Source organism: Rattus norvegicus, chromosome 13 (genome assembly GCF_036323735.1).
Source record: "Rattus norvegicus strain BN/NHsdMcwi chromosome 13, GRCr8, whole genome shotgun sequence".
Lineage (NCBI taxonomy): Eukaryota > Metazoa > Chordata > Mammalia > Rodentia > Muridae > Rattus > Rattus norvegicus.
In genome coordinates this window covers 22,163,673-22,190,057 of record NC_086031.1, presented here as the reverse complement: position 1 = coordinate 22,190,057, position 26,385 = coordinate 22,163,673, and the positions used below count along the sequence as shown (strand labels likewise).

The following is a 26,385-nucleotide window of genomic DNA, read 5'->3' as shown; positions in this document are numbered from 1 at the left end:
CACACCCCATCTACCCAAAGTTGGCTATTTGAATTGTGGGTCCTCAAAGGCAGTATAATGACAGTTTTCAATGAGAATACAAAAAATAAATGAGGATGTGGTTAGGGAAATGGTTCTTTGTTGATAGAAAGATAATTTAGTATAATCACTAAGGAATCCTGAACAGTGGTTCTTCAAAACTAAAACCAGAATCAGTATATGACATGTACCCCAAAAGGGTATGGCGAGGACTTTGGTAAAACACTGGACTACTGGGCAAAGAAATTATTTGATTTACTCCACCTTTTGAAACACTGACCACAAAATAGATGGCATACTGTTGGTCAAGAATAGGAGATAGCTAGCTAGGTGGCTGTTGTGGAACACATGTTGGTGCTATGGGGTAGAGTAGCAAGTCAAAAGGTGACAAAAGCCTAAACTAGGAACAAGATTGAGAGAACTGGTTGATGACCAAATGAAGTGGAAGTAAAGAGACGACTCACCAGCGAGTCCTAGAGTCTGTCTCAATGGGTGGATGGAGGTAGACCTGCTGAAATAAGGTGTAGGAGGTGAACAGCTGGATCTCACGTATATCGGATTTGAGAGTCCTTAGATTATATCGGACCCAACTTAAGAAATTTCAGAAGCTCTTTGTTGTGTTTACTGGATTAGAAAAGTGAAGTGTGTAAAGTAACGGCTGTTCTTTCCATAGTGAGAAGTGGATTGGTAAAGTGGGACAGGAGAATGTTGCAAAAGCAAGTCTGCAGTAGAAAATCCAGGTGGGTTCCAAGGAGAACTCTTTCATAGTAAAAAAGTTTCTTATTTTGATCAAGTCTTAGTGTTAAGAACAAGACTTGTGGGGGGTTGGGGATTTAGCTCAGTGGTAGAGCGCTTGCCCTGGGTTCGGTCCCCAGCTCCGAAAAAAAGAAAAGAAAAGAAAAGAAAAAAAAAAAAGAACAAGACTTGTTTAGTGTTTAGTGTCAAAACCAAGAACTCTTTGCTTAGCTTAGGTCTTAATGTCTTTACCTTAGTTTGTTTTCTAAAATTGTTACATGTTTGTATCCAAGTCCATGACCTACTTTAGGTAGCCTTGTGTCAAGTATCTGAATTGCTGAGTAGCTCTATCAGGTGTGTGGTTTGCACTCTTGGGCAGAGTAAGGGAAATACATATTTACATCAGAGCTTCTCTACTTTGATTTTCATTTGCATTCAAATATTTTTAAATATTTTATTTGTGTGTGTGTGTGTGTGTGTGTGTGTGTGTTCAAACACATGTGTATGAGTACATGAGCATGTATCTGTGTGTAGGCACTAATGACATAGCATAAGTGTGAGGGTCAGAGGACAACTTGTAGGAGTGAGTTTTCTCTTTCTACTATGTGCATGCCAAGAGTGGAGCTACAGTTGTGAGGCTCAGTACTGAGTGCCTTTATGTACTGAGCCATCTCCCCACCCTCAATTCAAACATAATTTAAATTTTTTTCTCAAAACTGAGTCTTTGAGCTGGACATGGTGATACATCTCTAAATCACAACACTTGAGATAGGGAAGCAAGAAAATCATGGGATCATCCTGGGCTAAATAGAAAGTTCTAGGCAACTTGGGCTACACAATGAGATCCTGATTTAGTACATCAAAAAGGGGAAAAGCATAGCTTTAACTCGTGGATTATGTGTAAATATGTTATTTCCAAATATTAATTTATTGTGAGGTAGTCAGACAAATTATCTGTATGGTTTCAGTTCTTACAAACTTGTTGACGCTGGTGTTGTTACAGGATATGGTGTATCTAGTAAGCATGAGCATTAAAACAACCATGTTCTGCTACTCTTGAGGCTTAGAGTTCTATAGCTGTAAGTTGCTATTGGCTGATGGTGTTGTTGACTTCTGTATCCTTGTTGACTGCATTGTGTTCTCCCAACAAATACCGAGAAAACAGTGTCTTTACTTTCTGTTATTAAATATATACAATATATTTAATATATTAAATATATATAATATGCTCATTATATATGTGCAAGGGACATGGCCTGCATTTTCTTCATCTTGCTACTCTTCACCTGCTGTTTAATCATTGTAACTGAAGCATCTTACAAACAGCATATGTTTTAGTAATGTTCTAATCACCTCTAGCAACCACTTATTTAGATAATATTTAATGTGATTCATTTCTTTTGTTACTGTTTACATGATACACAGCTTGAGCACTCCTAATTCCCAAGTATGGAATGTTCCAAAATTTGAACTTTTGAGCACCAGCATCATGCCACTGATGGGAAATTCCATCTCTGGCTTTATAGGACAAGATGCAGTCAAAACAGAGGCACACTGAAAGTACTGTGTGTGGTGGCTTTAATAGGTATGGTCCTCATCAACTCATCTGAATGCTTGGCTCATAGGGAATGGCACTATTAGGAAGTGTGGCCTTGGAGTAAGAGTGGCATTGTTGGAGCTAGTGTGTCAATGTTGGGGAAGGCTTTGAGAGCTCCTATACTCAAACTACCCCTATGTGGTACACGGTACCCTTCTGCTCCCTGCAGATGAAGATGTAGAACTCTCGGGTCCTTCTACAGCACTATGTATGCCTGAATGCTGCCATGCTTTTCAACCAGTCATAATAACAGACTGAACCTCTGAAAGTGTAAGCCAGCTCCAATTAAATGTTTTCCTTTATAAGAGTTGCCTTGATATCTCTTCACAGCAATTAAACCCTAAGACACTGTTTAAAAGTCATCTCCAGATGTATGCAAGCAAATGAATCTGATGGTGTGATGGTTTCTATGTGCTTGACCCAGGGAGTGGCACTATTAGGAGGTATGGCCTTGTTGGAGTAGGTGTGTCATTGTGGGCATGGGCTTTAAGACTCTTATCTTAGCTGCCTGGAAACCAGTATTCTGTTAGTGGCCTTCAGATGAATATGTAGAACTCTTAGCTCCTCCTGTACCATATCTGCCTGAATGCTGCCATGTGCCTGCCCTGATGATAATGAACTGAAGCTGTAGGCAAGCCCCAATTAAATGTTGTTTTTAATAGAGTTGCTTTGGTCATGTTGTCTGTTCACAGCAGTAAAACCCTAAGACATGGTTAGAATTAGATCCCATCCATAAGAGAGCTCATTATATATGTGCAAGGGACATGGCCTGCATTTTCTTCATCTTGCTACTCTTCACTTGCTGTTTAATCATTGTAACTGAAGCATCTTACAAACAGCATATGTTTTAGTAATGTTCTAATCACCTCTAGCAACCACTTATTTAGATAATATTTAATGTGATTAACAACATCTACAGCTTTAGTCGGCTACGTATTTTGCTTCTGCTCTGTCCTGTATTTTGTTTGGATGTTTTCTGGCATCCCATTTTTACTTGTCTACAGTACTTTCTCCTGTATGTTTTCATGTGGCCTTTAAAGTGGTTGGTTGCTCAAGGTGTAGTATATATGCCCAGCTACTCACAGTCAGATAGTGCCATTTTACTAGTTTGCATCCTTCGACATCTTGCTATCACCTCTGATTTATAATGCAACCATCTTAGACTTAATCTCTCTCACTTGCATTTGAAACCCACCAGAGCTATCCTTTTCTTTCAGCTGTCAAATATAACTTAGAAAACTTAAGAGGTAAAGACACATATTTAGCTTCTTCTGTCGACTCAACACAGCTGGGAAGAAGGATCTCTCTCCCTCTCTCCCTCCCTCCCTCCCTCTCTCCCTCCCTCCCTCCCTCCCTCAGTGTGTATGTATGTTTCTGATTTTTTTGACATTCTATTTTCCTCAAATCTCTGTACCACAAGAAACTTTGGAAGACTGTAAAGTAAGATCAGTCTCAAACAGTCCTCAGATACTGTTTAACAAAATGTTAACATAGCTCACTTAATTTTTGTCAAATTTTTTTTAAAGTGATCTTGTATTTTGGCATGAGTTTTTCAAAAGTATTACATTAAAATAAAAATATATAACCAGAGAAATGTTAATAAAGTTTCAGACATAGCATTCCATTAACTTCTTTTTTATAGTAAAAATAGAGAAAGATTTAGAACTCTTACGGCAGAGTAGATATGGTCATTAGTTAAGGACCTGGGTTCATTTTCATAGGTCAGGAGTCTCCTCTGGAGCAGGCCTTATTTCTAAGGCTGTAGCCCTTGTTATTTCATCAGACACCTTTATTTCCTGTTTTAAATCAACTTTATAAGAAGGTCAGTCTGGAAGCGACTGTAGGTAAGAACCTCCAACCATGCCTTTCCAGAGCTAACCTTCACAGACAAATACCATTCCAGTTCCAGGTCCTATCTAAAGACTATAACGTTGCCAAAAGAGAAACTCTTCACAGAGTAGAAGACCTTTTCTTCCTGGCTCTGAGGGGCTGTGCCTCACCACAACCAAAGCTAAATTAAAGCCAATACCTTAAAGTCTGGTGGCTCGCTCATCCATGGGCTGGACTTATTGGGAGTGTGAGAGGGACAGCTTCCAGGCGTCTTCCTTCTCTGTCTACTTCCCTTTAGTTTCCTGAGTGAGCGGCCTGTTTATCTCCACTCATCAACTGCCTTCTCTCTCACACTAAGGCTGTCTACTTAGAGAAAATAGTGATATTTCTTCCCCATCCTAGCCTGGTGTGTTATCTGCCAATGTTTTCCTCCCCCTGATGAAGAATGTAAAACAGGCAAATCTATTGTTAAAGAGAAGTAGTTAAGTGTAACTGGTAGATACTGAAAGTAGGTCCATTGCTGGTATTCATAGATTAGCTTGAGCAGTACTGTACTAGAGTCATTGTGTGAAGCCTCTGCTTTACTCTAAGCCTGTCAGAGTCTTATGGCTTACATTTCTTTCCAAATATCTGATTTGATTATCAAACCATGTTCTATATAGACAATGTTTATGTTTAAAAAGAAGAAATTGGATCATTAGGTGAATAACTTGTAGCTTGATCCCCAACACCTACCTTTAAAAAAAAAAAAGCCAGACATGGTGGTATGAATACCTGTAATCCCAGAACTAAATTTGACTTTGAACAGTAGTCTTTCTTAGTAGCTGGGAGTTTTGTTAAAGGACTTCAAAATGTGGGGAGTCAGTGGATACCATGTAGTCCAGAAGTTAGAGGGGGGACGGTGATTTTTCTGGAAGTGTTTGAAGTGAGTTTCTCTGATGGCAAAGCGTGAGTGCTACTAGTGATAGTCAAAGGCATCTTTGTAATGCAGTGCCATTGCAGCAGCTCCAGGCGCTGTATCTGTCACCATCTCAGTCCAAGAATTATGTTGTTTGGGTTCTTAAATAATATGTAATTGGTGCACATTGTTTACTATAACTCGTTTTCAGTAAACACATATTTTTTATGTTTTATTTAACTGATTTCTAGGTTTTTAATATTAGTATCTATTTTGTATGGGGCAGGGGCAGAACATGTACATGTAGAAGCAAATGAGGTCAATATTAGGTGCCTTCTCTATTTCTTTCCTCCACCTTAACTTTTGAGGCTAAGTCTCTTCTTGAAACTAGGTGAATGGAAAAAGAAAGAAATAAGGACAGACATGACTGGTCCTAGGTATGGTGGAGGAGGATTACTGTAGGTTAAAGGGAGAACACAGCGTGAGGATAAACATCTGAGAGAGTCCAGCTGAACAAGACCCAGAGCTGGGCCATGTGAGGAGAAGGGGATCAGGAAGGGGGAGACCCAGGAGACCAGGAGAGTAAAGGGCAGACAAAAGGACCGAAACCATGTTGAACCAAAATGACTGGATTATACAGGGAAAGGCAAGAGGGGGGAAGAGCAGCCCAGCTCCTGGGCTGGAGTTTAGAGTAGGGGCTTGGTATGCCATCCACACCCTGTAACAGGCAGCAACTGGGAAAATGCTGGGAGAATCTGGTGGCCAAGTCCACTTTGATGTGTTAAATAGGCACCTCAATTAGGCATTTGTCCCAGGTTTGAGACTTAACAGCCCCACTTTTTAATAAGTAGCGGTGGACGGTATAATCTTTTCTGATTGCTTCCTCCTGACATTGGAGCAGCTTTGTTGGGGATCTAAGAAAGCTGGAGTGCTGGCCAAGGCCAGGAAGAGCAGGCTGTTTCACTCATTATCCAGGCTCTGTGGATGTCTGGGACTGGAGAAGTGCAGACTACGTTGGAGTAGTTTGTGAGTTTGGGCTATCTGGTGCTAGTGAAGTGCAGACTACGTTGGAGTAGTTTGTGAGTTTGGGCTATCTGGTGCTAGTGAAGTGCAGACTGCGTTGGAGTAGTTTGTGAGTTTGGGCTATCTGGTGCTAGTGAAGTGCAGGAGAGAGACCAGACCAACTCCATCTTGGGTTCAGGCTCCATCTTAGAGAATCTGAACTCATGTTGAACTCAAGTTAAACACCAATCCTGACCCTAACACTGGTTTCCAGGTCACTTCCTAACAACCACCAATCAAAAGGAAAGCAGAAGTTACAGTTGTACCTTAAGATATTTACTTATGACAGTTTATAGTTTGGCTCCCAGCATCAGCCAATCATTTTAAAGGGCAACAAATTCTATAATAGCCCCCCAATCAGATGTCTGCCAAACTGGAAACCCCCTTGCTTGTTTGCTTGCCTCCATAAATGCTTGCTTGAAACTGGGCTCGGGGTTTCACCCTCCTGTCCTGCTGCATCAGTGATGACTGTGTGGCCCAAGCTCGAGCTTGAATAAAGACCCTAGTGCAATTGCATCGGAATCAGCTCCTTGGTGGTCTTTTGGGGCTCTTGCAACTGGCATAACACAGGCTTCTTTGGAGCCATCTGGAATGCAGGAGCTCAGATTGGTTGGAAATTCCAATGGGAGCAACTAGGGCTGGCAAGTTTGGAGCAGTTTGCAATGTTTGGTTGATTGGAAATCTGCTGGAACAGATACATATTCAAGGGACAGAAAATAAAGTTAAGGAGTTTGGGGGAAATTTTTCTCAGATTTACATTTGGAATTTTTAGGCCTATGATCCTGGTGGTAGGGGTGGGAAGTGCCAAGACCTGAGAAAGGGGAAGAGATCCTACACTAGGGACTAGACAGGCAGGGAAACAGGCGGTGACTAACAGCACTTACGTGGAGTCCATTCGACCTGTGAAAGGTGGATCCAAATTGATTCTCTGAAGCTTACCAGGCTTTTGTTTTTTTAAGTTTATTAAAAGATATAAATTTTAGATATGCTAGCATTACTAACACTGCTTGGAACCTGTACAAAAATCCATATTATATACAAGGCAGCACACTCATGCCTTTGAGTCCTAGTAAAAGCTATAATAAAAGTGATTTTGGCTAAAAGCATTAACACTCTTTCCTACATCCTGAAGACTGGATATATTATAGATGTTTTTGGAAAAATGGGAAGCACTTTTAAGTCTATACTTAGAAGACAGCCAGAGGAAATTTAAACCTTTGAACGTGTGACTATGATAATATTAATAGTACTTTACAAGAACTAGAGTTATCAGAATGTATCAGAACTCCACTGATTGTTAAGTTCTGAGCTTTTGAAGTCTTGTTATAACAATAGCTTAGTGAGGGAAAGAAAGCTCTTTCACTTTTAATTTTGAAAATAAACTTTAAGTCACTGTCTTATTACCACTTAAGTTTTCACACCTTCCAACCTGCATGACTGCATGCAGTTACCTACCTTACAATACCTTAGACCCTAAACAACTGTCTTAGATGCTCATAACCTACGGTTTCGGATCCTCAGACCTTATATAAACTGTGCATGGTTTCAATCCAGTTATTCACTATGAGACACAGGTGGTTGATTACTGGGAGCAGTCATTGTAAATAAGTTACTTTCAATGAAGGAATTATATATACATAACATACAATACAGTATACATGCATGCATGCATGCATACATACATACATAGAAATCTGTTATATGAGCTTATTTCTTTTCTGAGTCTGGTAATGAGGTAGACTATACATAGGCAGACATGGAGTTCTAGGAGAGTGAGGCCTGTGGCCTGATTTTACACATGAAAAGAGAAGGCAGCCAAAGCCATGGTTGCTGAAGTTAAGATGGTAAAGTTATTGCTAGCTCGCCTAATCTTCAAGCCCATTAGAGACCTGAGAAGGATGAAGTTCACTGCAGTAATGCCAACCAGCTCTCAAGTCTGCTAAAATGGCAGTCACCCAGGTTCCTCTGTGCTGGGTAGAGGGCAGTGTCAGTCTTGGACTGCCAGGCCTACTAGATCTGCAGCCTTTCCTGTGGAGTGGGGGGCTGGCAAAGTGGGGCAATCACTTCTCAGTGTCCTGCTTGTCAGCAGTCGAGGTCGAGGACAGCTCTTCATTTAGCATCCAGCTTTGCCACACTTAAAGTAGACTTTGGGTAGTGCTCTTCTGTGTTCATTATCTTCTTTGGAGGAGATTAGGTGTATTGGCAGGAGCTGGCATGTTTAATCACAAAAACCTTTTTTTTTTTTTTTTTTTTTTTTAATTAAAGCTTGAGGACCATTTTCTAAATATACCTGAGTTTAGGCAAAACCTTAAATACATTAACTGTATGTCTTAATTATCTTTAACAGTTTACATTAATAGCTAGGGTTTTTTTTTCAAGGATTTTAACATTAGAATTTTATAGCTTTATGCCTGTTAACTTTGAACTTTAAAATTTGAGTTAAAGATTTAATTGAAGATCCTTTAGCTTCAAAATGAAAGTTTAAACCATAAATACAGTCTGTAGGGAAACTAGGAACTTTTCTGATCCTCTTATAGTCCACCATTATAGAATATCACAGTTTTTAATATGCCTTAGTTTACCCAGATATCTAAAGCTTAACAAAGTAAGCAGCAACAAAGAGCCTAGATAAATATTACTATGAACCTGAATAGATCTTAAGAGTTTAGAAGTCTTACTTATTGAGTATACATTATTAAACACTTGCTGTTACTTATCTGAATTTGCTGGTGGTGAACAGTTCGTGGAGATATAAGTAGTTAAGTGTAAATCTCTAAGTCAACTCTTGCTAATCTTAGTAGACCTTTATAATCTAAATTTTTATCATGATACAAGATCCATACTAGTCCAAAATTTTTTGGAAACCTGCTACTGTCTCCTTATTCTAAAAGGCAGATATAATGATAAACAAAGCTCATTAGGGCTGAGAAGTTTTATAAATGCTGCTTAATGCCACACGCTTAGGCAACTTAAGATGAAGAGAAGTTACATGGCATGTGCTCTTTAACCTTAGTAAAATGGCTGCCACTCATTGGTTGCTTGTTTTCATTTTGTTGAGGTTGTCAGCCAACGTGGAGGAGAGCCACATGGTTGCTTTTTCTTTTCTTTTTTTTTTCCGGAGCTGGGGACCGAACCCAGGGCCTTGCGCTTGCTAGGCAAGCGCTCTACCACTGAGCTAAATCCCCAACCCCTCACATGGTTGCTTTTTAACACCATCTGTTTTCCTAAACAAGAATTGGATTCAAGTTACACACACACACACACACACACACACACTCACTCCTTAAATAAGAGCTGAATTACATATACTGTGCAGCAAATTAATATTACCTATGTATATTTTTTAAGTATTAACTTTTTGCTACAAGTTTTAAACTGACTTTTGTTACAGATTTTACAGATTATTTAACCACACTCAATGAATTTATAAAGCCTGAGATAAAGACTATATGCATAATAGTCTTAAAAGATTTCTTTAGAGCAGAGCACAGGTAAATCATAGAGATAAAAGATTTAAGAGTGGAAAGTTGATGCTTCACTCCTTCTTTAAATGAGGAAAAAGAATACCCTTGGCAGGGAAGGGAGAGGCAAAGATTAAAACAGAGACTGAACGAACACCCATTCAGAGCCTGCCCCACATGTGGCCCATACATATACAGCCACCCAATTAGACAAGATGGATGAAGCAAAGAAGTGCAGACTGACAGGAGCCGGATGTAGATCGCTCCTGAGAGACACAGCCAGAATACAGCAAATATAGAGGCGAATGCCAGCAGCAAACCACTGAACTGAGAATAGGTCCCCTATTGAAGGAATCAGAGAAAGAACTGGAAGAGCTTGAAGGGACTCGAGACCCTAAAAGTACAACAATGCCAAGCAACCAGAGCTTCCAGGGACTAAGCCACTACCTAAAGACTATACATGGACTGACCCTGGACTCTGACCCCATAGGTAGCAATGAATATCCTAGTAAGAGCACCAGTGGAAGGGGAAGCTCTGGGTCCTGCTAAGACTGAACCCCCAGTGAACTAGACTGGTGGGGGGAGGGCGGCAATGGGGGGAGGGTTGGGAGGGGAACACCCATAAGGAAGGGGAGGGGGGAGGGGGATGTTTGCCCGGATACTGGGAAAGGGAATAACACTCGAAATGTATATAAGAAATACTCAAGTTAATAAAAAAAAAAAAAAAAAAAGAGTGGAAAGTTGAAAAAACCTTAGAGATAAAATACTTTGGAATCATTTGTGTGTTGGCAGAAGTTGTTAAAATCTGTGGGAATTTGAAAATGGCTTGGGCCATCTTTGGCCATAGAGCTATATATACTGAGGCCAAGCCATTTGCATGAGGAACCAGGAGGATAAACAGAAGTCCACCTGAGGGATGGTTCCAGTGCCAAGGGGGCATAAAGAAGCTGCAGGATTTCCAGCAGGGACAAGATTGCAGAGGCCTAGAAGGGCTTTAAAGAACTTCAGGATTTAGCAGGCAGGTCCTAGAGGGAGCCAAGGAAACTCACAATGTACAAACCCAGGAGGCTTCTAGGAGAAAGCAGGGAGATCCAATGGGAGAAAGGCAAGGAAAGGGTCGCAGGCCCAAAAGGGCATAGAGAAGCTGCAGAGACTTTCAGGAAAGAGCTGAGAGGAGCTCTACCCAAGCAGGGACTTCTATATAGGAAGGTTTAAGGAAGAGTCAGAGCAAGCAGCTTCAAGGGGGAGGAAACTCTAGGTGGGAGCTGTAAGCATGTGTGGGAGGTGGGGAGGTCAGGATAGGGTTGCAGTAGAGGTCCAGTGGAACTTAGCAGGCAGCTCTCAGTGGAAGATGAGGGAGTTAAGGAAGAAGCTGAAGAGAGGCTATGAGGGAGCAGAGGGCGTGTCATGGTGACTAGAATTTCAATCCAAGTTTTTCCCAAGCGTACAGAAGACTTGTCTGAGAGAAAGGTTGCAAACACAAAGGAGAGATGGCCTTTTCCATGTGACGAGAGATGCATCCTGGCACACCACTGTGGCTTTTGAAGTAAAAGTAGATAAAGTAGACAGCTCTGTGGGAACATTGACCTAGTTGAGGAGGAAAGATGAGACAGATGGGTAAGCAAGTAAAGGAGAAAACTGCTGAAAAGGTAGACTGGGAGGGGTTTGAGAAAATGGGAGGATTCCAAAAGAGGGAGAGGAGTAAATATCTTAGTAAGTAGAGAATTGACCACATGATAGGGACCCAGAGGGCTTGGCAGGGAGATGCCTATGTCATGGATGCCCTGAAGTGCATAGAAAGCTCCAGAAGCCGGAGAGCGGACACTTACTGAGTAGGCAAGAGATGGACTGTTAGAGTAGGTGGAAGGAGATCACAGCTGAAGATGCTGACTCTAGAATTTGGAATCAAATGTGGTGGGTGGCAAAAGCAAACAGAAACAAACATTAAGAGAGTCAAGTCAGCAGCTTGGTTGGTTTAGAGAGGCCAAGTCTCTTGGAAAAACTCATTTACTTCGATCTCATACTTTCAGCACCAGATAAATGAAAGAGAAATAAATGAAGTAAAGGACTCCTCCTAGGTATGGTGGGGGAGGAGGTTATTACAATTAAAAGGAACAGACGTCTTTGAAAGCTCAGGGTAAACATGACCCTGAACTGGCCCCATGTGAGGAGAAGGGGAGCAAGAAGAGGGGAGACCCAGAGAATTAGGAGAATAAAGCAGACAAAAGGGCCAGGTAAGCAAAATGGCTGGATTATATAGAGAAGGGTAACTGGGGGAAAGCAGCCCAGCTCCTCCTGGGCTGGAGGATTTAGGGTAGGGGGCATGGTATGCCAGCCACACCCTGTAACAGACAGGAACTGAGGGACACCGGGAGAACCTAGTGGCCAGGTCTACTTTGCTATGTTTAGTAGGTACTCAGTTAGCCATTTATCCTAGATGGGCTGGTTGGCCAGTGAGAACATGAGATCCTCCAGCCTTCACCTCCAGCAGGAATGTGCTGCCATGTCTGACTTGACATGGGTGCTGGGGACTCGGGTTCTCATGCTTACTTGGAAAGCACTTCATCCACGGGCCACCTCCCTAGCTCCTGGGTCTGTTTTAAATCAGTGATACCTTTTCTAATGCTATGCATTTTTTGTAATTCCATGTTTTGTACACCAAGTTAAAGATTTCTCCAATTAAGATTGAAGGAATCTTGTGCCTTTTCTCAAACCTTACCTCCTTGCCTACTCTGTGTTTCTTTTTCCTTCTGCAGCATCAGCCACTATGTGATTGTCATGTCCATGACCATCTTTCTGGTGTTTCTTAATGGCCTGGCACAATTGCTCACAACAAAGAAACTCCAACTGTGTGGCAAGCCCAAAAGCCATCTCATGTGATGTTGGTGAAGCCGTCAGTCAGCATCTGCATTCTGTTTCTCCTTCTTAAAGAAAAGTCCCACCAAGGATTCAAGAAAATGGATATTGGACCAGCAAGATGGCTCAGCTGGTAAAAGTGCTTGTTGCACAAACTGACAACCTGAGTTTGATCCCTGAAACCCACACTGGAAGGAGAAAACAGACTTTCAAAGGCTCCAACTTTGGCCTCCGAGTACATGCTGTGACACACATATACCATGTACTTGCATACATGTCATGCACATATATATCACACACATACATGTTAACACTGCAGTTTTAAGAGACGATGGATAATAATGCACAGTACGTTCTCTTCTAGAGAATGTTGCATCTGGCATTCTGGATTTACAGGTGTTCTGAAATAATAGAGCTTCCTGTTTCTTTTGGTTAACACAGAATAATGAATTCCTTATGACACTTCCAAGGGGCTTCTTTTCTCTTTGGGTATTACAGGCTAGAAATGATACTGGTATTATATGATTTTTATTGGTTTTTCTCTTGTTTGACAGCTTTTCCCAGTAATGTTTGAGGGCACCTGCAGTCCTTTGCTCCTCACTATCATCTTCATGTACCTGTGGGGGTGGTACTGATGCTCTCCAAAGTCATCCCCAAGTATGGACTGAGGGAACCACAGGTTACAACACAAACCCCAGCGTTGGCTCACTTTTGTGGTATCTGACTGCTGGAGTATATGATGAGTAAGACAGGTGAGGCTGCAATCTGGGATTCACTGAGCCTCAAGGCCAAGCTGTCTGCCATCTTTGCCATTTCTGCTCCTGCAGTATATTGGCTTGTGCCTCTAAGCTTTCACCTTTACGTTTTGTCCATTTCTGGATTATCTTCAAACTCTGGGGCACTCTGCAGCTTTCTTGGTTATTGTTTCAGTATCACTCCCCAAATCAAAGGCTGTAGTTTCCTAACAGTATCATAAAGATTCAAATCAAATTGCTACTCTTTTTTTTTTTAATCTTTATTAACTTGAGTATTTCTTATTTACATTTCGATTGTTATTCCCCTTCCTGGTTTCCAGGCCAACATCCTCAAATTGCTACTCTTTTGTCTTGATATTCTAGCCAGACCAAAGGCCAGCCGTCCCATTGGATTGAGCATTTTTCCCTTTGTATATTCCAGTGTATGAAGCAATTTGAATAATTTTTATTTGGGTTTTCCATAAATTGACCATACAGTATAGAGTTGCCTATAGAATACTTGAAGTACTTGACTGATATTTTGCTGGTATATATCCGATTTAAAAGATAGTTGCTTTTGATTCGTTATATCATTCTAGTCTACACTGATGAACAAAAAGCTCTTTACAAGTTATTAAATTTTTCAAATTGGTAGATGAGGAAATATGTATCTAGAAGAGTAAGCTCAGATAAGCAAAATATACTTTATTTTCTACTTATAAGGCAGGAAACGCACTGTACTGCATTTAACAAGAAGTACCAGTCCTAACACAGGCCTTACCATCACTGTGGAGCAGTCTGTGTGGCAGCTCCAAGGATCTGCTGCAGCAATGCTCACATGGGCAGAACCAGGACCCAGCTACCTTCCTAGACCCTCAGGTGGCTTCTGATCCCACTGTATGAACACTTACCATTTAACTTGTACAATTTAATTTACAGTCCTCTTCTACAGTGGAATCAGTGCATTGTTAGGGGTTAATTTTAAGTAAGTAAGTAAGTGTGTGTGTGTGTGTGTGTGTGTGTGTGTGTGTGTGTGTGTGTGTGTGAACATGTGAGCACAGGTGTCCTCAGAGTCCATAAGAGGGTATTGGATCCCTGAAGCTGTAGTTAACAGGTTGTGAGGTTGTGAGATGCATAACATGGGTGCTAAGACCCAAACTCAGGTCCTCTGCATGAATAGTATTTACTTTTTAAGTACTGAGACATCTCTCCAACTTCATAATTAATGTTTTCAGGCCAACATCAGAAAAGGTCCTTGTATTTTAAATTGTGTTCTCCAAAGTACTTTCTGACCTCTGGGTTGCTGCTTCCAGTCTGTAGAAGGCACTGCTTCTGCACCTGTGGTGCTCCCTGCTGTGCTCAGCCTGACACATTCGCTGGGGTTGTACCCTTCGTCTGGTACAGGGTTTCTCATAACTTACATTTTTACATTGAATAGCAGAATTAAATGATATTTAGGCAACATTTTTATTTTTTAAGGCATTTTTTTCCATTTTCTTAACATTATACTAGGTTTCAAAATGAAAACCTATGAGATATGCCAGTCAGCATTGTTTAAATTAGGAAGCGTTTTAGGGAAGTGGGCATAAACTGGGCATGGTGCCAGATATCTGTAATTCCAGAACTAGGGAGGTTTAGCAGGAGTTCATGAGTTGAAGGCCATAGAAAATTAGACAACATCCTGTCCCTGCTTCTAAAACCCTGTGTTAAAAAGGATTAAAGTAGGTATCTCAAGGTGAAAAAAATTAAAATATCGAATGAAGATGAAAAACATACTGTTATATGAATCATGAATGAATCTTTGCTATTGACTGTAATGGTTATAATTTGCCAATAAATTCTTTGTATTTTATTATTTAGTGTATAAAGTCTTAGAACACAAAGTGCTTTCTTTCATTAGAAAATTTTGTTACAAGCCGGATGTGGTGGCACAGGCCTGTCTTTAGTCTCAGAAGTTTAGAAAGCTGAAGAGGAGGATCACACATTCAGAGTCAGCATAGACAACACATGTTACGGGAGGCCCTATGTTAGGTAACAGTGATGGCTTAGGGGACTGTTGTAATGGCTGTATGTAAAGAGTGGTGTAACCTAATTATCAGGGAACTGAACTAGAAAGTGACTCATTAGTTACAGTGTGGCTTCTCAAGAAGACTCATTCCAGATTTCATGCTACTTACACATCAGGCCTCCTCCCTGCCACCCCCTGCACGCTTACATACTGTTAGCAGTCAGGGCTTCCTTTCTTCTTCCTTTTGAAAGTACTTCTAATGCTAGTAGTTCAGCGGGCAGTGAAGTGCTGCACGGTCCTGCCTCTAGAGAGGGGCAGCAGCTAAGTGTTCCCTTCTCCTTGTGGGAGCCGAGTGAACCTTTAGACCCTTTAGATGCCATCTCATCAGGAAGCTAGAGAGAAGGACAATGCACCAACTCAGTAATGGAGAGTTCCCATGTCTCACTAGTGCTCAGGAGCCTTTAAGAGACCAAAGGTAACTTGGCCAGGGCTCTCCTTTCCTCAGTAGTTCATTATCCAATGGTGCCCTCGTCCTCTCTAACATGCTTCAAAGTGCATAAGATTGTTGTGCTGGGTACTTTCAGTTCCTGGTAATGTCATGGTAGCATTTCCCATTTCTGTCCTGGTATAATGTATAACAATAGATTTTGTTGAAGTGTAATTCTATAAAGAAATAAAAATATTTGAGATGTATCGTCACTAATTTTCTCTAGTACACTAAAATAGACTGTTAATGGACTCACCATTAGAATTTTATTATTTATGTGCACAAACAGGGTTTTGAGAATTGTTTCAAAGCATCAGATGTTGATAAATATATGATAGTAAAAGGGTTCCTTCCTGAGGCGTTTGGGAAACATCTAGGTTAGAAAGGTTTAGAGGTGCATTTATTTCATCTGATAGTTAGTGAGATTGATTTATGCATGATGCCACAGCTTCCATATGCCTGGCAGCAGAGTATTTTCTCCATCCTGATGGGTAGGACTTTTCCACACAATTTTTACAAATGGGTGTTTTATATTTAATTGAAACTTTTCCTGGCAACTGGTAAAGTGTGTTTATTATAACTGTTGAACTGGGAAAACTTGAGAACACACTGGGGATTTTACCTGTATATCACTGTCTGTCTCTGTTGGACTTTCTTCTCTTTTGCATCCTTATCCTGAAAAAGTAAAATCACAACTCTCAACTTGTTTCTTGTGGTTACTAGTGAAATGTTTTAGTACAACTTTGTTCAAAAATTTGAAAACAAGTCAAGGTAGCTTGGATCCCAGCATGGGTGGGAAAGGGGACCATGCAGCCCCAACCAGCTCTCTGAGGAGCTATTGGAGTATGATGGCTGCTCTGGCAGGGACAGTCTGTTTTCTTCTGTGACCTGGGCCCTGAGAAGCCACTCATTTTCATGTAGATGGTTGCTATACCTATGGAATACAGGCAGCACTAATGGGCATGGTGAGTATTTAATTAAAAAAAAAAAAACACGAAAAAAGCTCACAAAGGTGGGAGAGAAATGTGAGGGGGCAGATGGCAGGTTTTTTTTTTTTTAAAACATACGCATATATGAATATTAAAATATTTTATGAGAACACAATGAAAATATTAGTTTGTCTAGATTTCTTAAAATGACTAAATTTTTGAATTATTACTCTTAGGTGAACAGGTGAGTTCTTTTTATGCAATGATTTAATTAGATTGACTTGCATCATCTACCAACAAGTAGCAATGCTTCCACGATATTTCCTTGGATCCTGGTCTGATTATGTAGCCAAAACTGGTCTCAGAGTGATCCTGTGCCTCGTTTCTGAGTGTAGCATTGCAGGTGTGTGCCACTGTGCCATTGAAGTTCTTTTTAGTCTAATGTGTTCAGTGGATTTGGATAATGTTATTGACAAAGATCACTGTCAGTCCTTACAGATACTTTTACCATCGATGTGTTAATCTTCATAGGATAACTAAGAATATGTGATCGGTGTTTTAATGGGTCCTGTGCTTGCTGAAGAGAAATAATGTCTTTCAAGTTTGAAATTAGAAAAATCAAACTCATTTTCTTGATGTGCCTTAGTTTATTTTTGTTCTATCCTGAAAATTATTGTAATAGGTTGTAGCTTATCAGCCAGACCTTTTTTGTACCACTTTGGCCAGGTGATTGAGGTTAGATCAACAGTGGAAGTGGTAATGACAGTACGCACATTGGGCATGCCATCATGAAATTGACACCTTCCTCTTGACAGTTCACAACCTCTGTTAAATCATAAGGAATAATGGACATGTCTCAATTTAGGAAGAGTTACAGAATATTCTACAAAAACCTGATGGCTTAGTCTTCAAAACTAAAGGTTATCAAAAATGAGAAAAGTCTAAGAAGCTACCAGCAGCAGGAAGAATCTAAGAAGACATGACTACTAAATGGTCTCCTGGATAGGATGCTGAAGAAGAAAGAACTAAGAAAGTCTGAATATCATGCAGTTAATACAATATCAACCTATATTGTTAACTGTGAGAAATGCACCTATTGATGTAAGGTGTTAAGTAGAAACTGATTGAAGGGCTGTGTAGGAACTCTACACCGTTCTTACACATTTTCTATGAAATTTTGAAAATAAAAAATATTAAAATGTTTACTCTCTTCACAAATAACTTTACAATGTATGTTGCTTGTTAGATATAAGGTGGGATACTTCATGTGCTCTGTGGTTTCTCTTTTTCCTATTACTCCATCTCCTCGCTTGCCTTTTGCTCAGCTGCCAGCACTCAGGCCATTTAGGCATCTATACTAATGTGGTTTCTTTTTATTTGTATAAATTGGTGTGCAGCATGGTTTTGCAGTAGGCAGCTGTGCTCTTGCTCAATGTTCTCTTCTTGGGACAGCTGTCGGCACCCTGAGCCTGATATCTTTGAAGAACTAAATGAGTTGGTTTGCTTGTCTCTTCCCACAGTTGACTGATTTACTAGTGCACATCTGACTCAGGCCAGGCCTATTTCAGTCATTTGCAAGATTTTTGAGCTAGAACGATGAAATTGTGTGTTTGAGTGTGAGTGTACTCAAGTCTATAAACTGTATCCAAGCATTCATGGAGGCTAAAGGTTGACCTCAGGTGTCTTTCTTCTGGAGCTGCCCACCTTACTGGGAGAGACAGGTCTCTTCTTGGCCTAGAACTTATTTAGTAGGCTAGACTGGCTAGCTGCTAAGCTCATGAGTATTAAGGATTTAACTGTGGTCTTCATGATTGTGTGGCAAACACTTTATAAACTGGGCACAATCTCCCAAGCTCCTTGGAACTGAAAAAAAAACTCAGATACTAGACCCTGTGAGAGAGAGACCCAACCGCCTGGTCAGGTGGGCACTCCTGAGGCTGCAGAGCAGAAGAGACCACCAACACTGCTCACCCCTGCCCACATCCCTGGCCCAAGAGGAAACTGTATAAGGCCTCTGGGCTCCCGTGGGGGAGGGCCCAGGAGCGGCAGGACCCCTGTGCCTGAGACACCACCAGAACCAGAAGGAAACAGACCGGATAAACAGTTCTCTGCACCCAAATCCCGTGGGAGGGAGAGCTGAACCTTCAGAGAGGCAGACAAGCCTGGGAAACCAGAAGAGACTGCTCTCTGCACACACATCTCGGATGCCAGAGGAAAAAGCCAAAGACCATCTGGAACCCTGGTGCACTGAAGCTCCCGGAAACGGCGGCACAGGTCTTCCTGGTTGCTGCCGCTGCAGAGAGCCCGTGGGTAGCACCCCACGAGCGAACTTGAGCCTCGGGACCACAGGTAAGACCAACTTTTCTGCTGCAAGAAAGCTGCCTGGTGAACTCAAGACACAGGCCCACAGGAACAGCTGAAGACCTGTAGAGAGGAAAAACCACACGCTGGAAAGCAGAACACTCTGTCCCCATAACTGACTGAAAGAGAGGAAAACAGGTCTACAGCACTCCTGACACACAGGCTTATAGGACAGTCTAGCCACTGTCAGAAATAGCAGAACAAAGTAACACTAGAGATAATCTGATGGCGAGAGGCAAGCGCAGGAACCCAAGCAACAGAAACCAAGACTACATGGCACCATCAGGGCCCAATTCTCCCATCAAAACAAACATGGAATATCCAAACACACCAGAAAAGCAAGATCTAGTTCCAAAATCATTTTTGATCATGATGCTGGAGGACTTCAAGAAAGACGTGAAGAACTCCCTTAGAGAACAAGTAGAAGCCTACAGAGAGGAATCACAAAAATGCCTGAAAGAATCGCAAAAATCCCTGAAAGAATTCCAGGAAAACATAAATAAACAAGTAGAAGCCCATAGAGAGGAGACACAAAAATCCCTGAAAGAATTCCAGGAAAACATAAATAAACAAGTAGAAGCCCATAGAGAGGAGACACAAAAATCCCTGAAAGAATTCCAGGAAAACACAATCAAACAGTTGAAGGAATTAAAAATGGAAATAGAAGCAATCAAGAAAGAACACATGGAAACAACCCTGGATATAGAAAACCAAAAGAAGAGACAAGGAGCTGTAGATACAAGCTTCACCAACAGAATACAAGAGATGGAAGAGAGAATCTCAGGAGCAGAAGATTCCATAGAAATCATTGACTCAACTGTCAAAGATAATGTAAAGCAGAAAAAGCTACTGGTCCAAAACATACAGGAAATCCAGGACTCAATGAGAAGATCAAACCTAAGGATAATAGGTATAGAAGAGAGTGAAGACTCCCAGCTCAAAGGACCAGTAAATATCTTCAACAAAATCATAGAAGAAAACTTCCCTAACCTAAAAAAAGAGATACCCATAGACATACAAGAAGCCTACAGAACTCCAAATAGATTGGACCAGAAAAGAAACACCTCCCGTCACATAATTGTCAAAACACCAAACGCACAAAATAAAGAAAGAATATTAAAAGCAGTAAGGGAAAAAGGTCAAGTAACATATAAAGGGAGACCTATCAGAATCACACCAGACTTCTCGCCAGAAACTATGAAGGCCAGAAGATCCTGGACTGATGTTATACAGACCCTAAGAGAACACAAATGCCAGCCCAGGTTACTGTATCCAGCAAAACTCTCAACTAACATTGATGGAGAAACCAAGATATTCCATGACAAAACCAAATTTACACAATATCTTTTCACAAATCCAGCACTACAAAGGATAATAAATGGTAAAGCCCAACATAAGGAGGCAAGCTATACCCTAGAAGAAGCAAGAAACTAATCGTCTTGGCAACAAAACAAAGAGAATGAAAGCACACAAACATAACCTCACATCCAAATATGAATATAACGGGAAGCAATAATCACTATTCCTTAATATCTCTCAATATCAATGGCCTCAACTCCCCAATAAAAAGACATAGATTAACAAACTGGATATACAACGAGGACCCTGCATTCTGCTGCCTACAGGAAACACACCTCAGAGACAAAGACAGACACTACCTCAGAGTGAAAGGCTGGAAAACAACTTTCCAAGCAAATGGTCAGAAGAAGCAAGCTGGAGTAGCCATTCTAATATCAAATAAAATCAATTTCCAACTAAAAGTCATCAAAAAAGATAAGGAAGGACACTTCATATTCATCAAAGGAAAAATCCACCAAGATGAACTCTCAATCCTAAATATCTATGCCCCAAATACAAGGGCACCTACATACGTAAAAGAAACCTTACTAAAGCTCAAAACACACATTGCACCTCACACAATAATAGTGGGAGATTTCAACACCCCACTCTCATCAATGGACAGATCATGGAAACAGAAATTAAACAGTGATGTCGACAGACTAAGAGAAGTCATGAGCCAAATGGACTTAACGGATATTTATAGAACATTCTATCCTAAAGCAAAAGGATATACCTTCTTCTCAGCTCCTCATGGTACTTTCTCCAAAATTGACCATATAATTGGTCAAAAAACGGGCCTCAACAGGTACAGAAAGATAGAAATAATCCCATACGTGCTATCGGACCACCACGGCCTAAAACTGGTCTTCAATAACAATAAGGGAAGAATGCCTACATATACGTGGAAATTGAACAATGCTCTACTCAATGATAACCTGGTCAAGGAAGAAATAAAGAAAGAAATTAAAAACTTTTTAGAATTTAATGAAAATGAAGATACAACATACCCAAACTTATGGGACACAATGAAAGCTGTGCTAAGAAGAAAACTCATAGCGCTGAGTGCCTGCAGAAAGAAACAGGAAAGAGCATATGTCAGCAGCTTGACAGCACACCTAAAAGCTCTAGAACAAAAAGAAGCAAATACACCCAGGAGGAGTAGAAGGCAGGAAATAATCAAACTCAGAGCTGAAATCAACCAAGTAGAAACAAAAAGGACCATAGAAAGAATCAACAGAACCAAAAGTTGGTTCTTTGAGAAAATCAACAAGATAGATAAACCCTTAGCCAGACTAACGAGAGGACACAGAGAGTGCGTCCAAATTAACAAAATCAGAAATGAAAAGGGAGACATAACTACAGATTCAGAGGAAATTCAAAAAATCATCAGATCTTACTATAAAAACCTATATTCAACAAAACTTGAAAATCTTCAGGAAATGGACAATTTCCTAGACAGATACCAGGTTTCGAAGTTAAATCAGGAACAGATAAACCAGTTAAACAACCCCATAACTCCTAAGGAAATAGAAGCAGTCATTAAAGGTCTCCCAACCAAAAAGAGCCCAGGTCCAGACGGGTTTAGTGCAGAATTCTATCAAACCTTCATAGAAGACCTCATACCAATATTATCCAAACTATTCCACAAAAATGAAAGAGATGGAGCACTACCGAATTCCTTCTACGAAGCCACAATTACTCTTATACCTAAACCACACAAAGACACAACAAAGAAAGAGAACTTCAGACCAATTTCCCTTAGGATTATCGATGCAAAAATACTCAATAAAATTCTGGCAAACCGAATTCAAGAGCACATCAAAACCATCATCCACCATGATCAAGTAGGCTTCATCCCAGGCATGCAGGGATGGTTTAATATACGGAAAACCATCAACGTGATCCATTATATAAACAAACTGAAAGAACAGAACCACATGATCATTTCATTAGATGCTGAGAAAGCATTTAACAAAATTCAACACCCCTTCATGATAAAAGTCCTGGAAAGAATAGGAATTCAAGGCCCATACCTAAACATAGTAAAAGCCATATACAGCAATCCAGTTGTTAACATTAAACTAAATGGAGAGAAACTTGAAGCAATCCCACTAAAATCAGGGACTAGACAAGGCTGCCCACTCTCTCCCTACTTATTCAATATAGTTCTTGAAGTTCTGGCCAGAGCAATCAGACAACAAAAGGAGATCAAGGGGATACAGATAGTAAAAGTAGAGGTCAAAATATCACTATTTGCAGATGACATGATAGTATATTTAAGTGATCCCAAAAGTTCCACCAGAGAACTACTAAAGCTGATAAACAACTTCAGCAAAGTGGCTGGGTATAAAATTAACTCAAATAAATTAGTTGCCTTCCTCTATACAAAAGAGAAACAAGCCGAGAAAGAAATTAGGGAAACGACACCCTTCATAATAGACCCAAATAATATAAAGTACCTCGGTGTGACTTTAACCAAGCAAGTAAAAGATCTGTACAATAAGAACTTCAAGACACTGAGGAAAGAAATTGAAGAAGACCTCAGAAGATGGAAAGATCTCCCATGCTCATGGATTGGCAGGATTAATATAGTAAAAATGGCCATTTTACAAAAAGCAATCTACAGGTTCAATGCAATCCCCATCAAAATACCAATCCAATTCTTCAAAGAGTTAGACAGAACAATTTGCAAATTCATCTGGAATAACAAAAAACCCAGGATAGCTAAAGCTATCCTCAACAATAAAAGGACTTCAGGGGGAATCACTATCCCTGAACTCAAGCAGTATTACAGAGCAATAGTGATAAAAACTGCATGGTATTGGTACAGAGACAGACAGATAGACCAATGGAATAGAATTGAAGACCCAGAAATGAACCCACACACCTATGGTCACTTGATTTTTGACAAAGGAGCCAAAACCATCCAATGGAAAAAAGATAGCATTTTCAGCAAATGGTGCTGGTTCAACTGGAGGTCAACATGTAGAAGAATGCAGATCGATCCATGCTTATCACCCTGTACATAGCTTAAGTCCAAGTGGATCAAGGACCTCCACATCAAACCAGACACACTCAAACTAATAGAAGAAAAACTAGGGAAGCATCTGGAACACATGGGCACTGGAAAAAATTTCCTGAACAAAACACCAATGGCTTATGCTCTAAGATCAAGAATCTACAAATGGGATCTCATAAAACTGCAAAGCTTCTGTAAGGCAAAGGACACTGTGGTTAGGACAAAACGGCAACCAACAGATTGGGAAAAGATCTTTACCAATCCTACAACAGATAGAGGCCTTATATCCAAAATATACAAAGAACTCAAGAAGTTAGACCGCAGGGAAACAAATAACCCTATTAAAAAATGGGGTTCAGAGCTAAACAAAGAATTCACAGCTGAGGAATGCCGAATGGCTGAGAAACACCTAAAGAAATGTTCAACATCTTTAGTCATAAGGGAAATGCAAATCAAAACAACCCTGAGATTTCACCTCACACCAGTGAGAATGGCTAAGATCAAAAACTCAGGGGACAGCAGATGCTGGCGAGGATGTGGAGAAAGAGGAACACTCCTCCATTGTTGGTGGGATTGCAGACTGGTAAAACCATTCTGGAAATCAGTCTGGAGGTTCCTCAGAAAATTGGACATTGAACTGCCTGAGGATCCAGCTATACCTCTCTTGGGCATATACCCAAAAGATGCCTCAACATATAAAAGAGACACGTGCTCCACTATGTTCATCGCAGCCTTATTTATAATAGCCAGAAAATGGAAAGAACCCAGATGCCCTTCAACAGAGGAATGGATACAGAAAATGTGGTACATCTACACAATGGAATATTACTCAGCTATCAAAAACAATGAGTTTATGAAATTCGTAGGCAAATGGTTGGAACTGGAAAATATCATCCTGAGTGAGCTAACCCAATCACAGAAAGACATACATGGTATGCACTCATTGGTAAGTGGCTATTAGCCCAAATGCTTGAATTACCCTAGATCCCTAGAACAAACAAAACTCAAGACGGATGATCAAAATGTGAATGCTTCACTCCTTCTTTAAATGAGGAAAAAGAATACCCTTGGCTGGGAAGGGAGAGGCAAAGATTAAAACAGAGACTGAAGGAACACCCATTCAGAGCCTGTCCCCTAGGTGGCCCATACATATACAGCCACCCAATTAGACAAGATGGATGAAGCAAAGAAGTGCAGACCGACAGGAGCCGGATGTAGATCGCTCCTGAGAGACACAGCCAGAATACAGCAAATACAGAGGTGAATGCCAGCCGCAAACCACTGAACTGAGAATAGGTCCCCCGTTGAAGGAATCAGAGAAAGAACTGGAAGAGCTTGAAGGGGCTCGAGACCCCAAAAGTACAATGTCAAGCAACTAGAGCTTCCAGGGACTAAGCCACTACCTAAATACTATACATGGACTGACCCTGGACTCTGACCCCATAGGTAGCAATGAATATCCTAGTAAGAGCACCAGTGGAAAGGGAAGCCCTGGGTCCTGCTAAGACTGAACCCCCAGTGAACTAGACTATGGGGGGAGGGTGGCAATGGGGGGAGGGTTGGGAGGGGGACACCCATAAGGAAGGGGAGGGGGGAGGGGGATGTTTGCCCGGAAACCGGGAAAGGGAATAACACTTGAAATGTATATAAGAAATACTCAAGTTAATAAAAAAAATAATAAAAAAATTCAGATACAAAAATTGAGTTATTACAACTACTCTGAGGAGCCCAGCCTGGATTCCAGGCTTCTAAGATAAATGTCTCAAATCCCAAATATTCTATACAGATCCAAGATTTCGGCTTTTATATTTTGTATAAGTATGGATGAGGATATCGTCCATGAAGGTAGCAAAGGGAAAAAGTCATGGGAAGGCAGAAAAGGCAATAGGATAGAGGTAACAACAGAATTAGGGCAACTAGGGAGGAAGAAGAGGAAGGAGACCAGCTTGAGGGCATAGTGGAAAGAACCAAAAAAGGAATACATGTATAAAAGTCCTATAATCAAGTAAGAAAAAAAAACTTTGTGTCTATAATAAGAGTAATAATCTTCCCTCCTTGCTGAGTCCTCTGGAGCAAGCCGAGCTGCCCTGAGCAGCCTGCTAGCCCAAGGGGACCTCCATCCCCACCCCACGCCCCGCCCACCTCTCTGCCCATCTTCAACAGACATGTAGATCATGAACCATACAGGTAAGCAGAGATACTCAAACAAATTCAGTCCTACCAAAAATACTAGAAGGAAAACTCTAACCCACGGAGAATAAATAACTACATCCAAGGAAACACAAGAAATAAGTTAATTCCATACCAGCAAATACAAGGGAAGCATTCATGTGCATACACCTCCAACATGAAAATAATAGGAAATAACAATCACTGGTCACTAATATCTCTCCAAATCAATGGACTCAATTCCCCAATAACAAGACACTGTTAACAGGGAAAGCAGGATCCATCATTCTGATGCATACAAGAAACAGCTCAGCAATAAAGATAGACATTACCTCAGAGTAAAGGACTGGAGAGTTTTTTCTTAGCAAATGGATGCAAGAAGCAAGCTGGAGTAGTCATTCTAATATCTAATAGACTTTGAACCAAAATTAATCAAAAGAGACGGAAAGATGCTTCATACTCATCAAAGGAAAAACCTACCAAGATATCTCATTTCCGTACTTCTATGCCCCAAACACAAGAGCAGTCACATTTGTAAAAGGAACATTGCTAAAGCTTAAATTACACATTGAACCCCACACATTAATAGTGGGATACTTCAACTCCCCACTCACCAATTGACAGATCATGCAGACAAAAACTAAACAAAGAAATAATGAAACTAACAGACACAATAAGTCAAATAGACCCAACAGACTTAATAAACCCACTTGAAACCAAAGTCATATAATGGGGAAAAAAGAAAGCATATTCAGCAATTGGTGCTAGTCTAATGATGTCTGCATATATAAGAATGCAAATAGATCCATATTTATTACCCTGCAGAAAACTGCAAGGACCTTGAAACCAGATAAACTAAGTCTCATAGAAGAGAAATTAG

At 40.7% G+C, this 26,385-nt stretch overlaps 1 protein-coding gene across 13 annotated transcripts in view; it reads left to right on the top strand.

Moving 5' to 3' along the window:
- Positions 1-16,388, top strand: part of Pign (phosphatidylinositol glycan anchor biosynthesis, class N) — a 147,675-nt gene extending 131,287 nt beyond the window's left edge. For 11 of the 13 annotated variants that reach the window (XM_063272414.1, XM_063272411.1, XM_039090846.2 and 8 more), the window contains one exon: positions 12,358-16,388. In XM_063272414.1, the coding sequence (XP_063128484.1) occupies positions 12,358-12,481 (124 nt within the window). In that variant the 3' untranslated portion in view covers positions 12,482-16,388. 13 annotated transcript variants of the gene reach the window in all.
- The last annotated feature ends 9,997 nt before the right edge of the window (positions 16,389-26,385 follow it).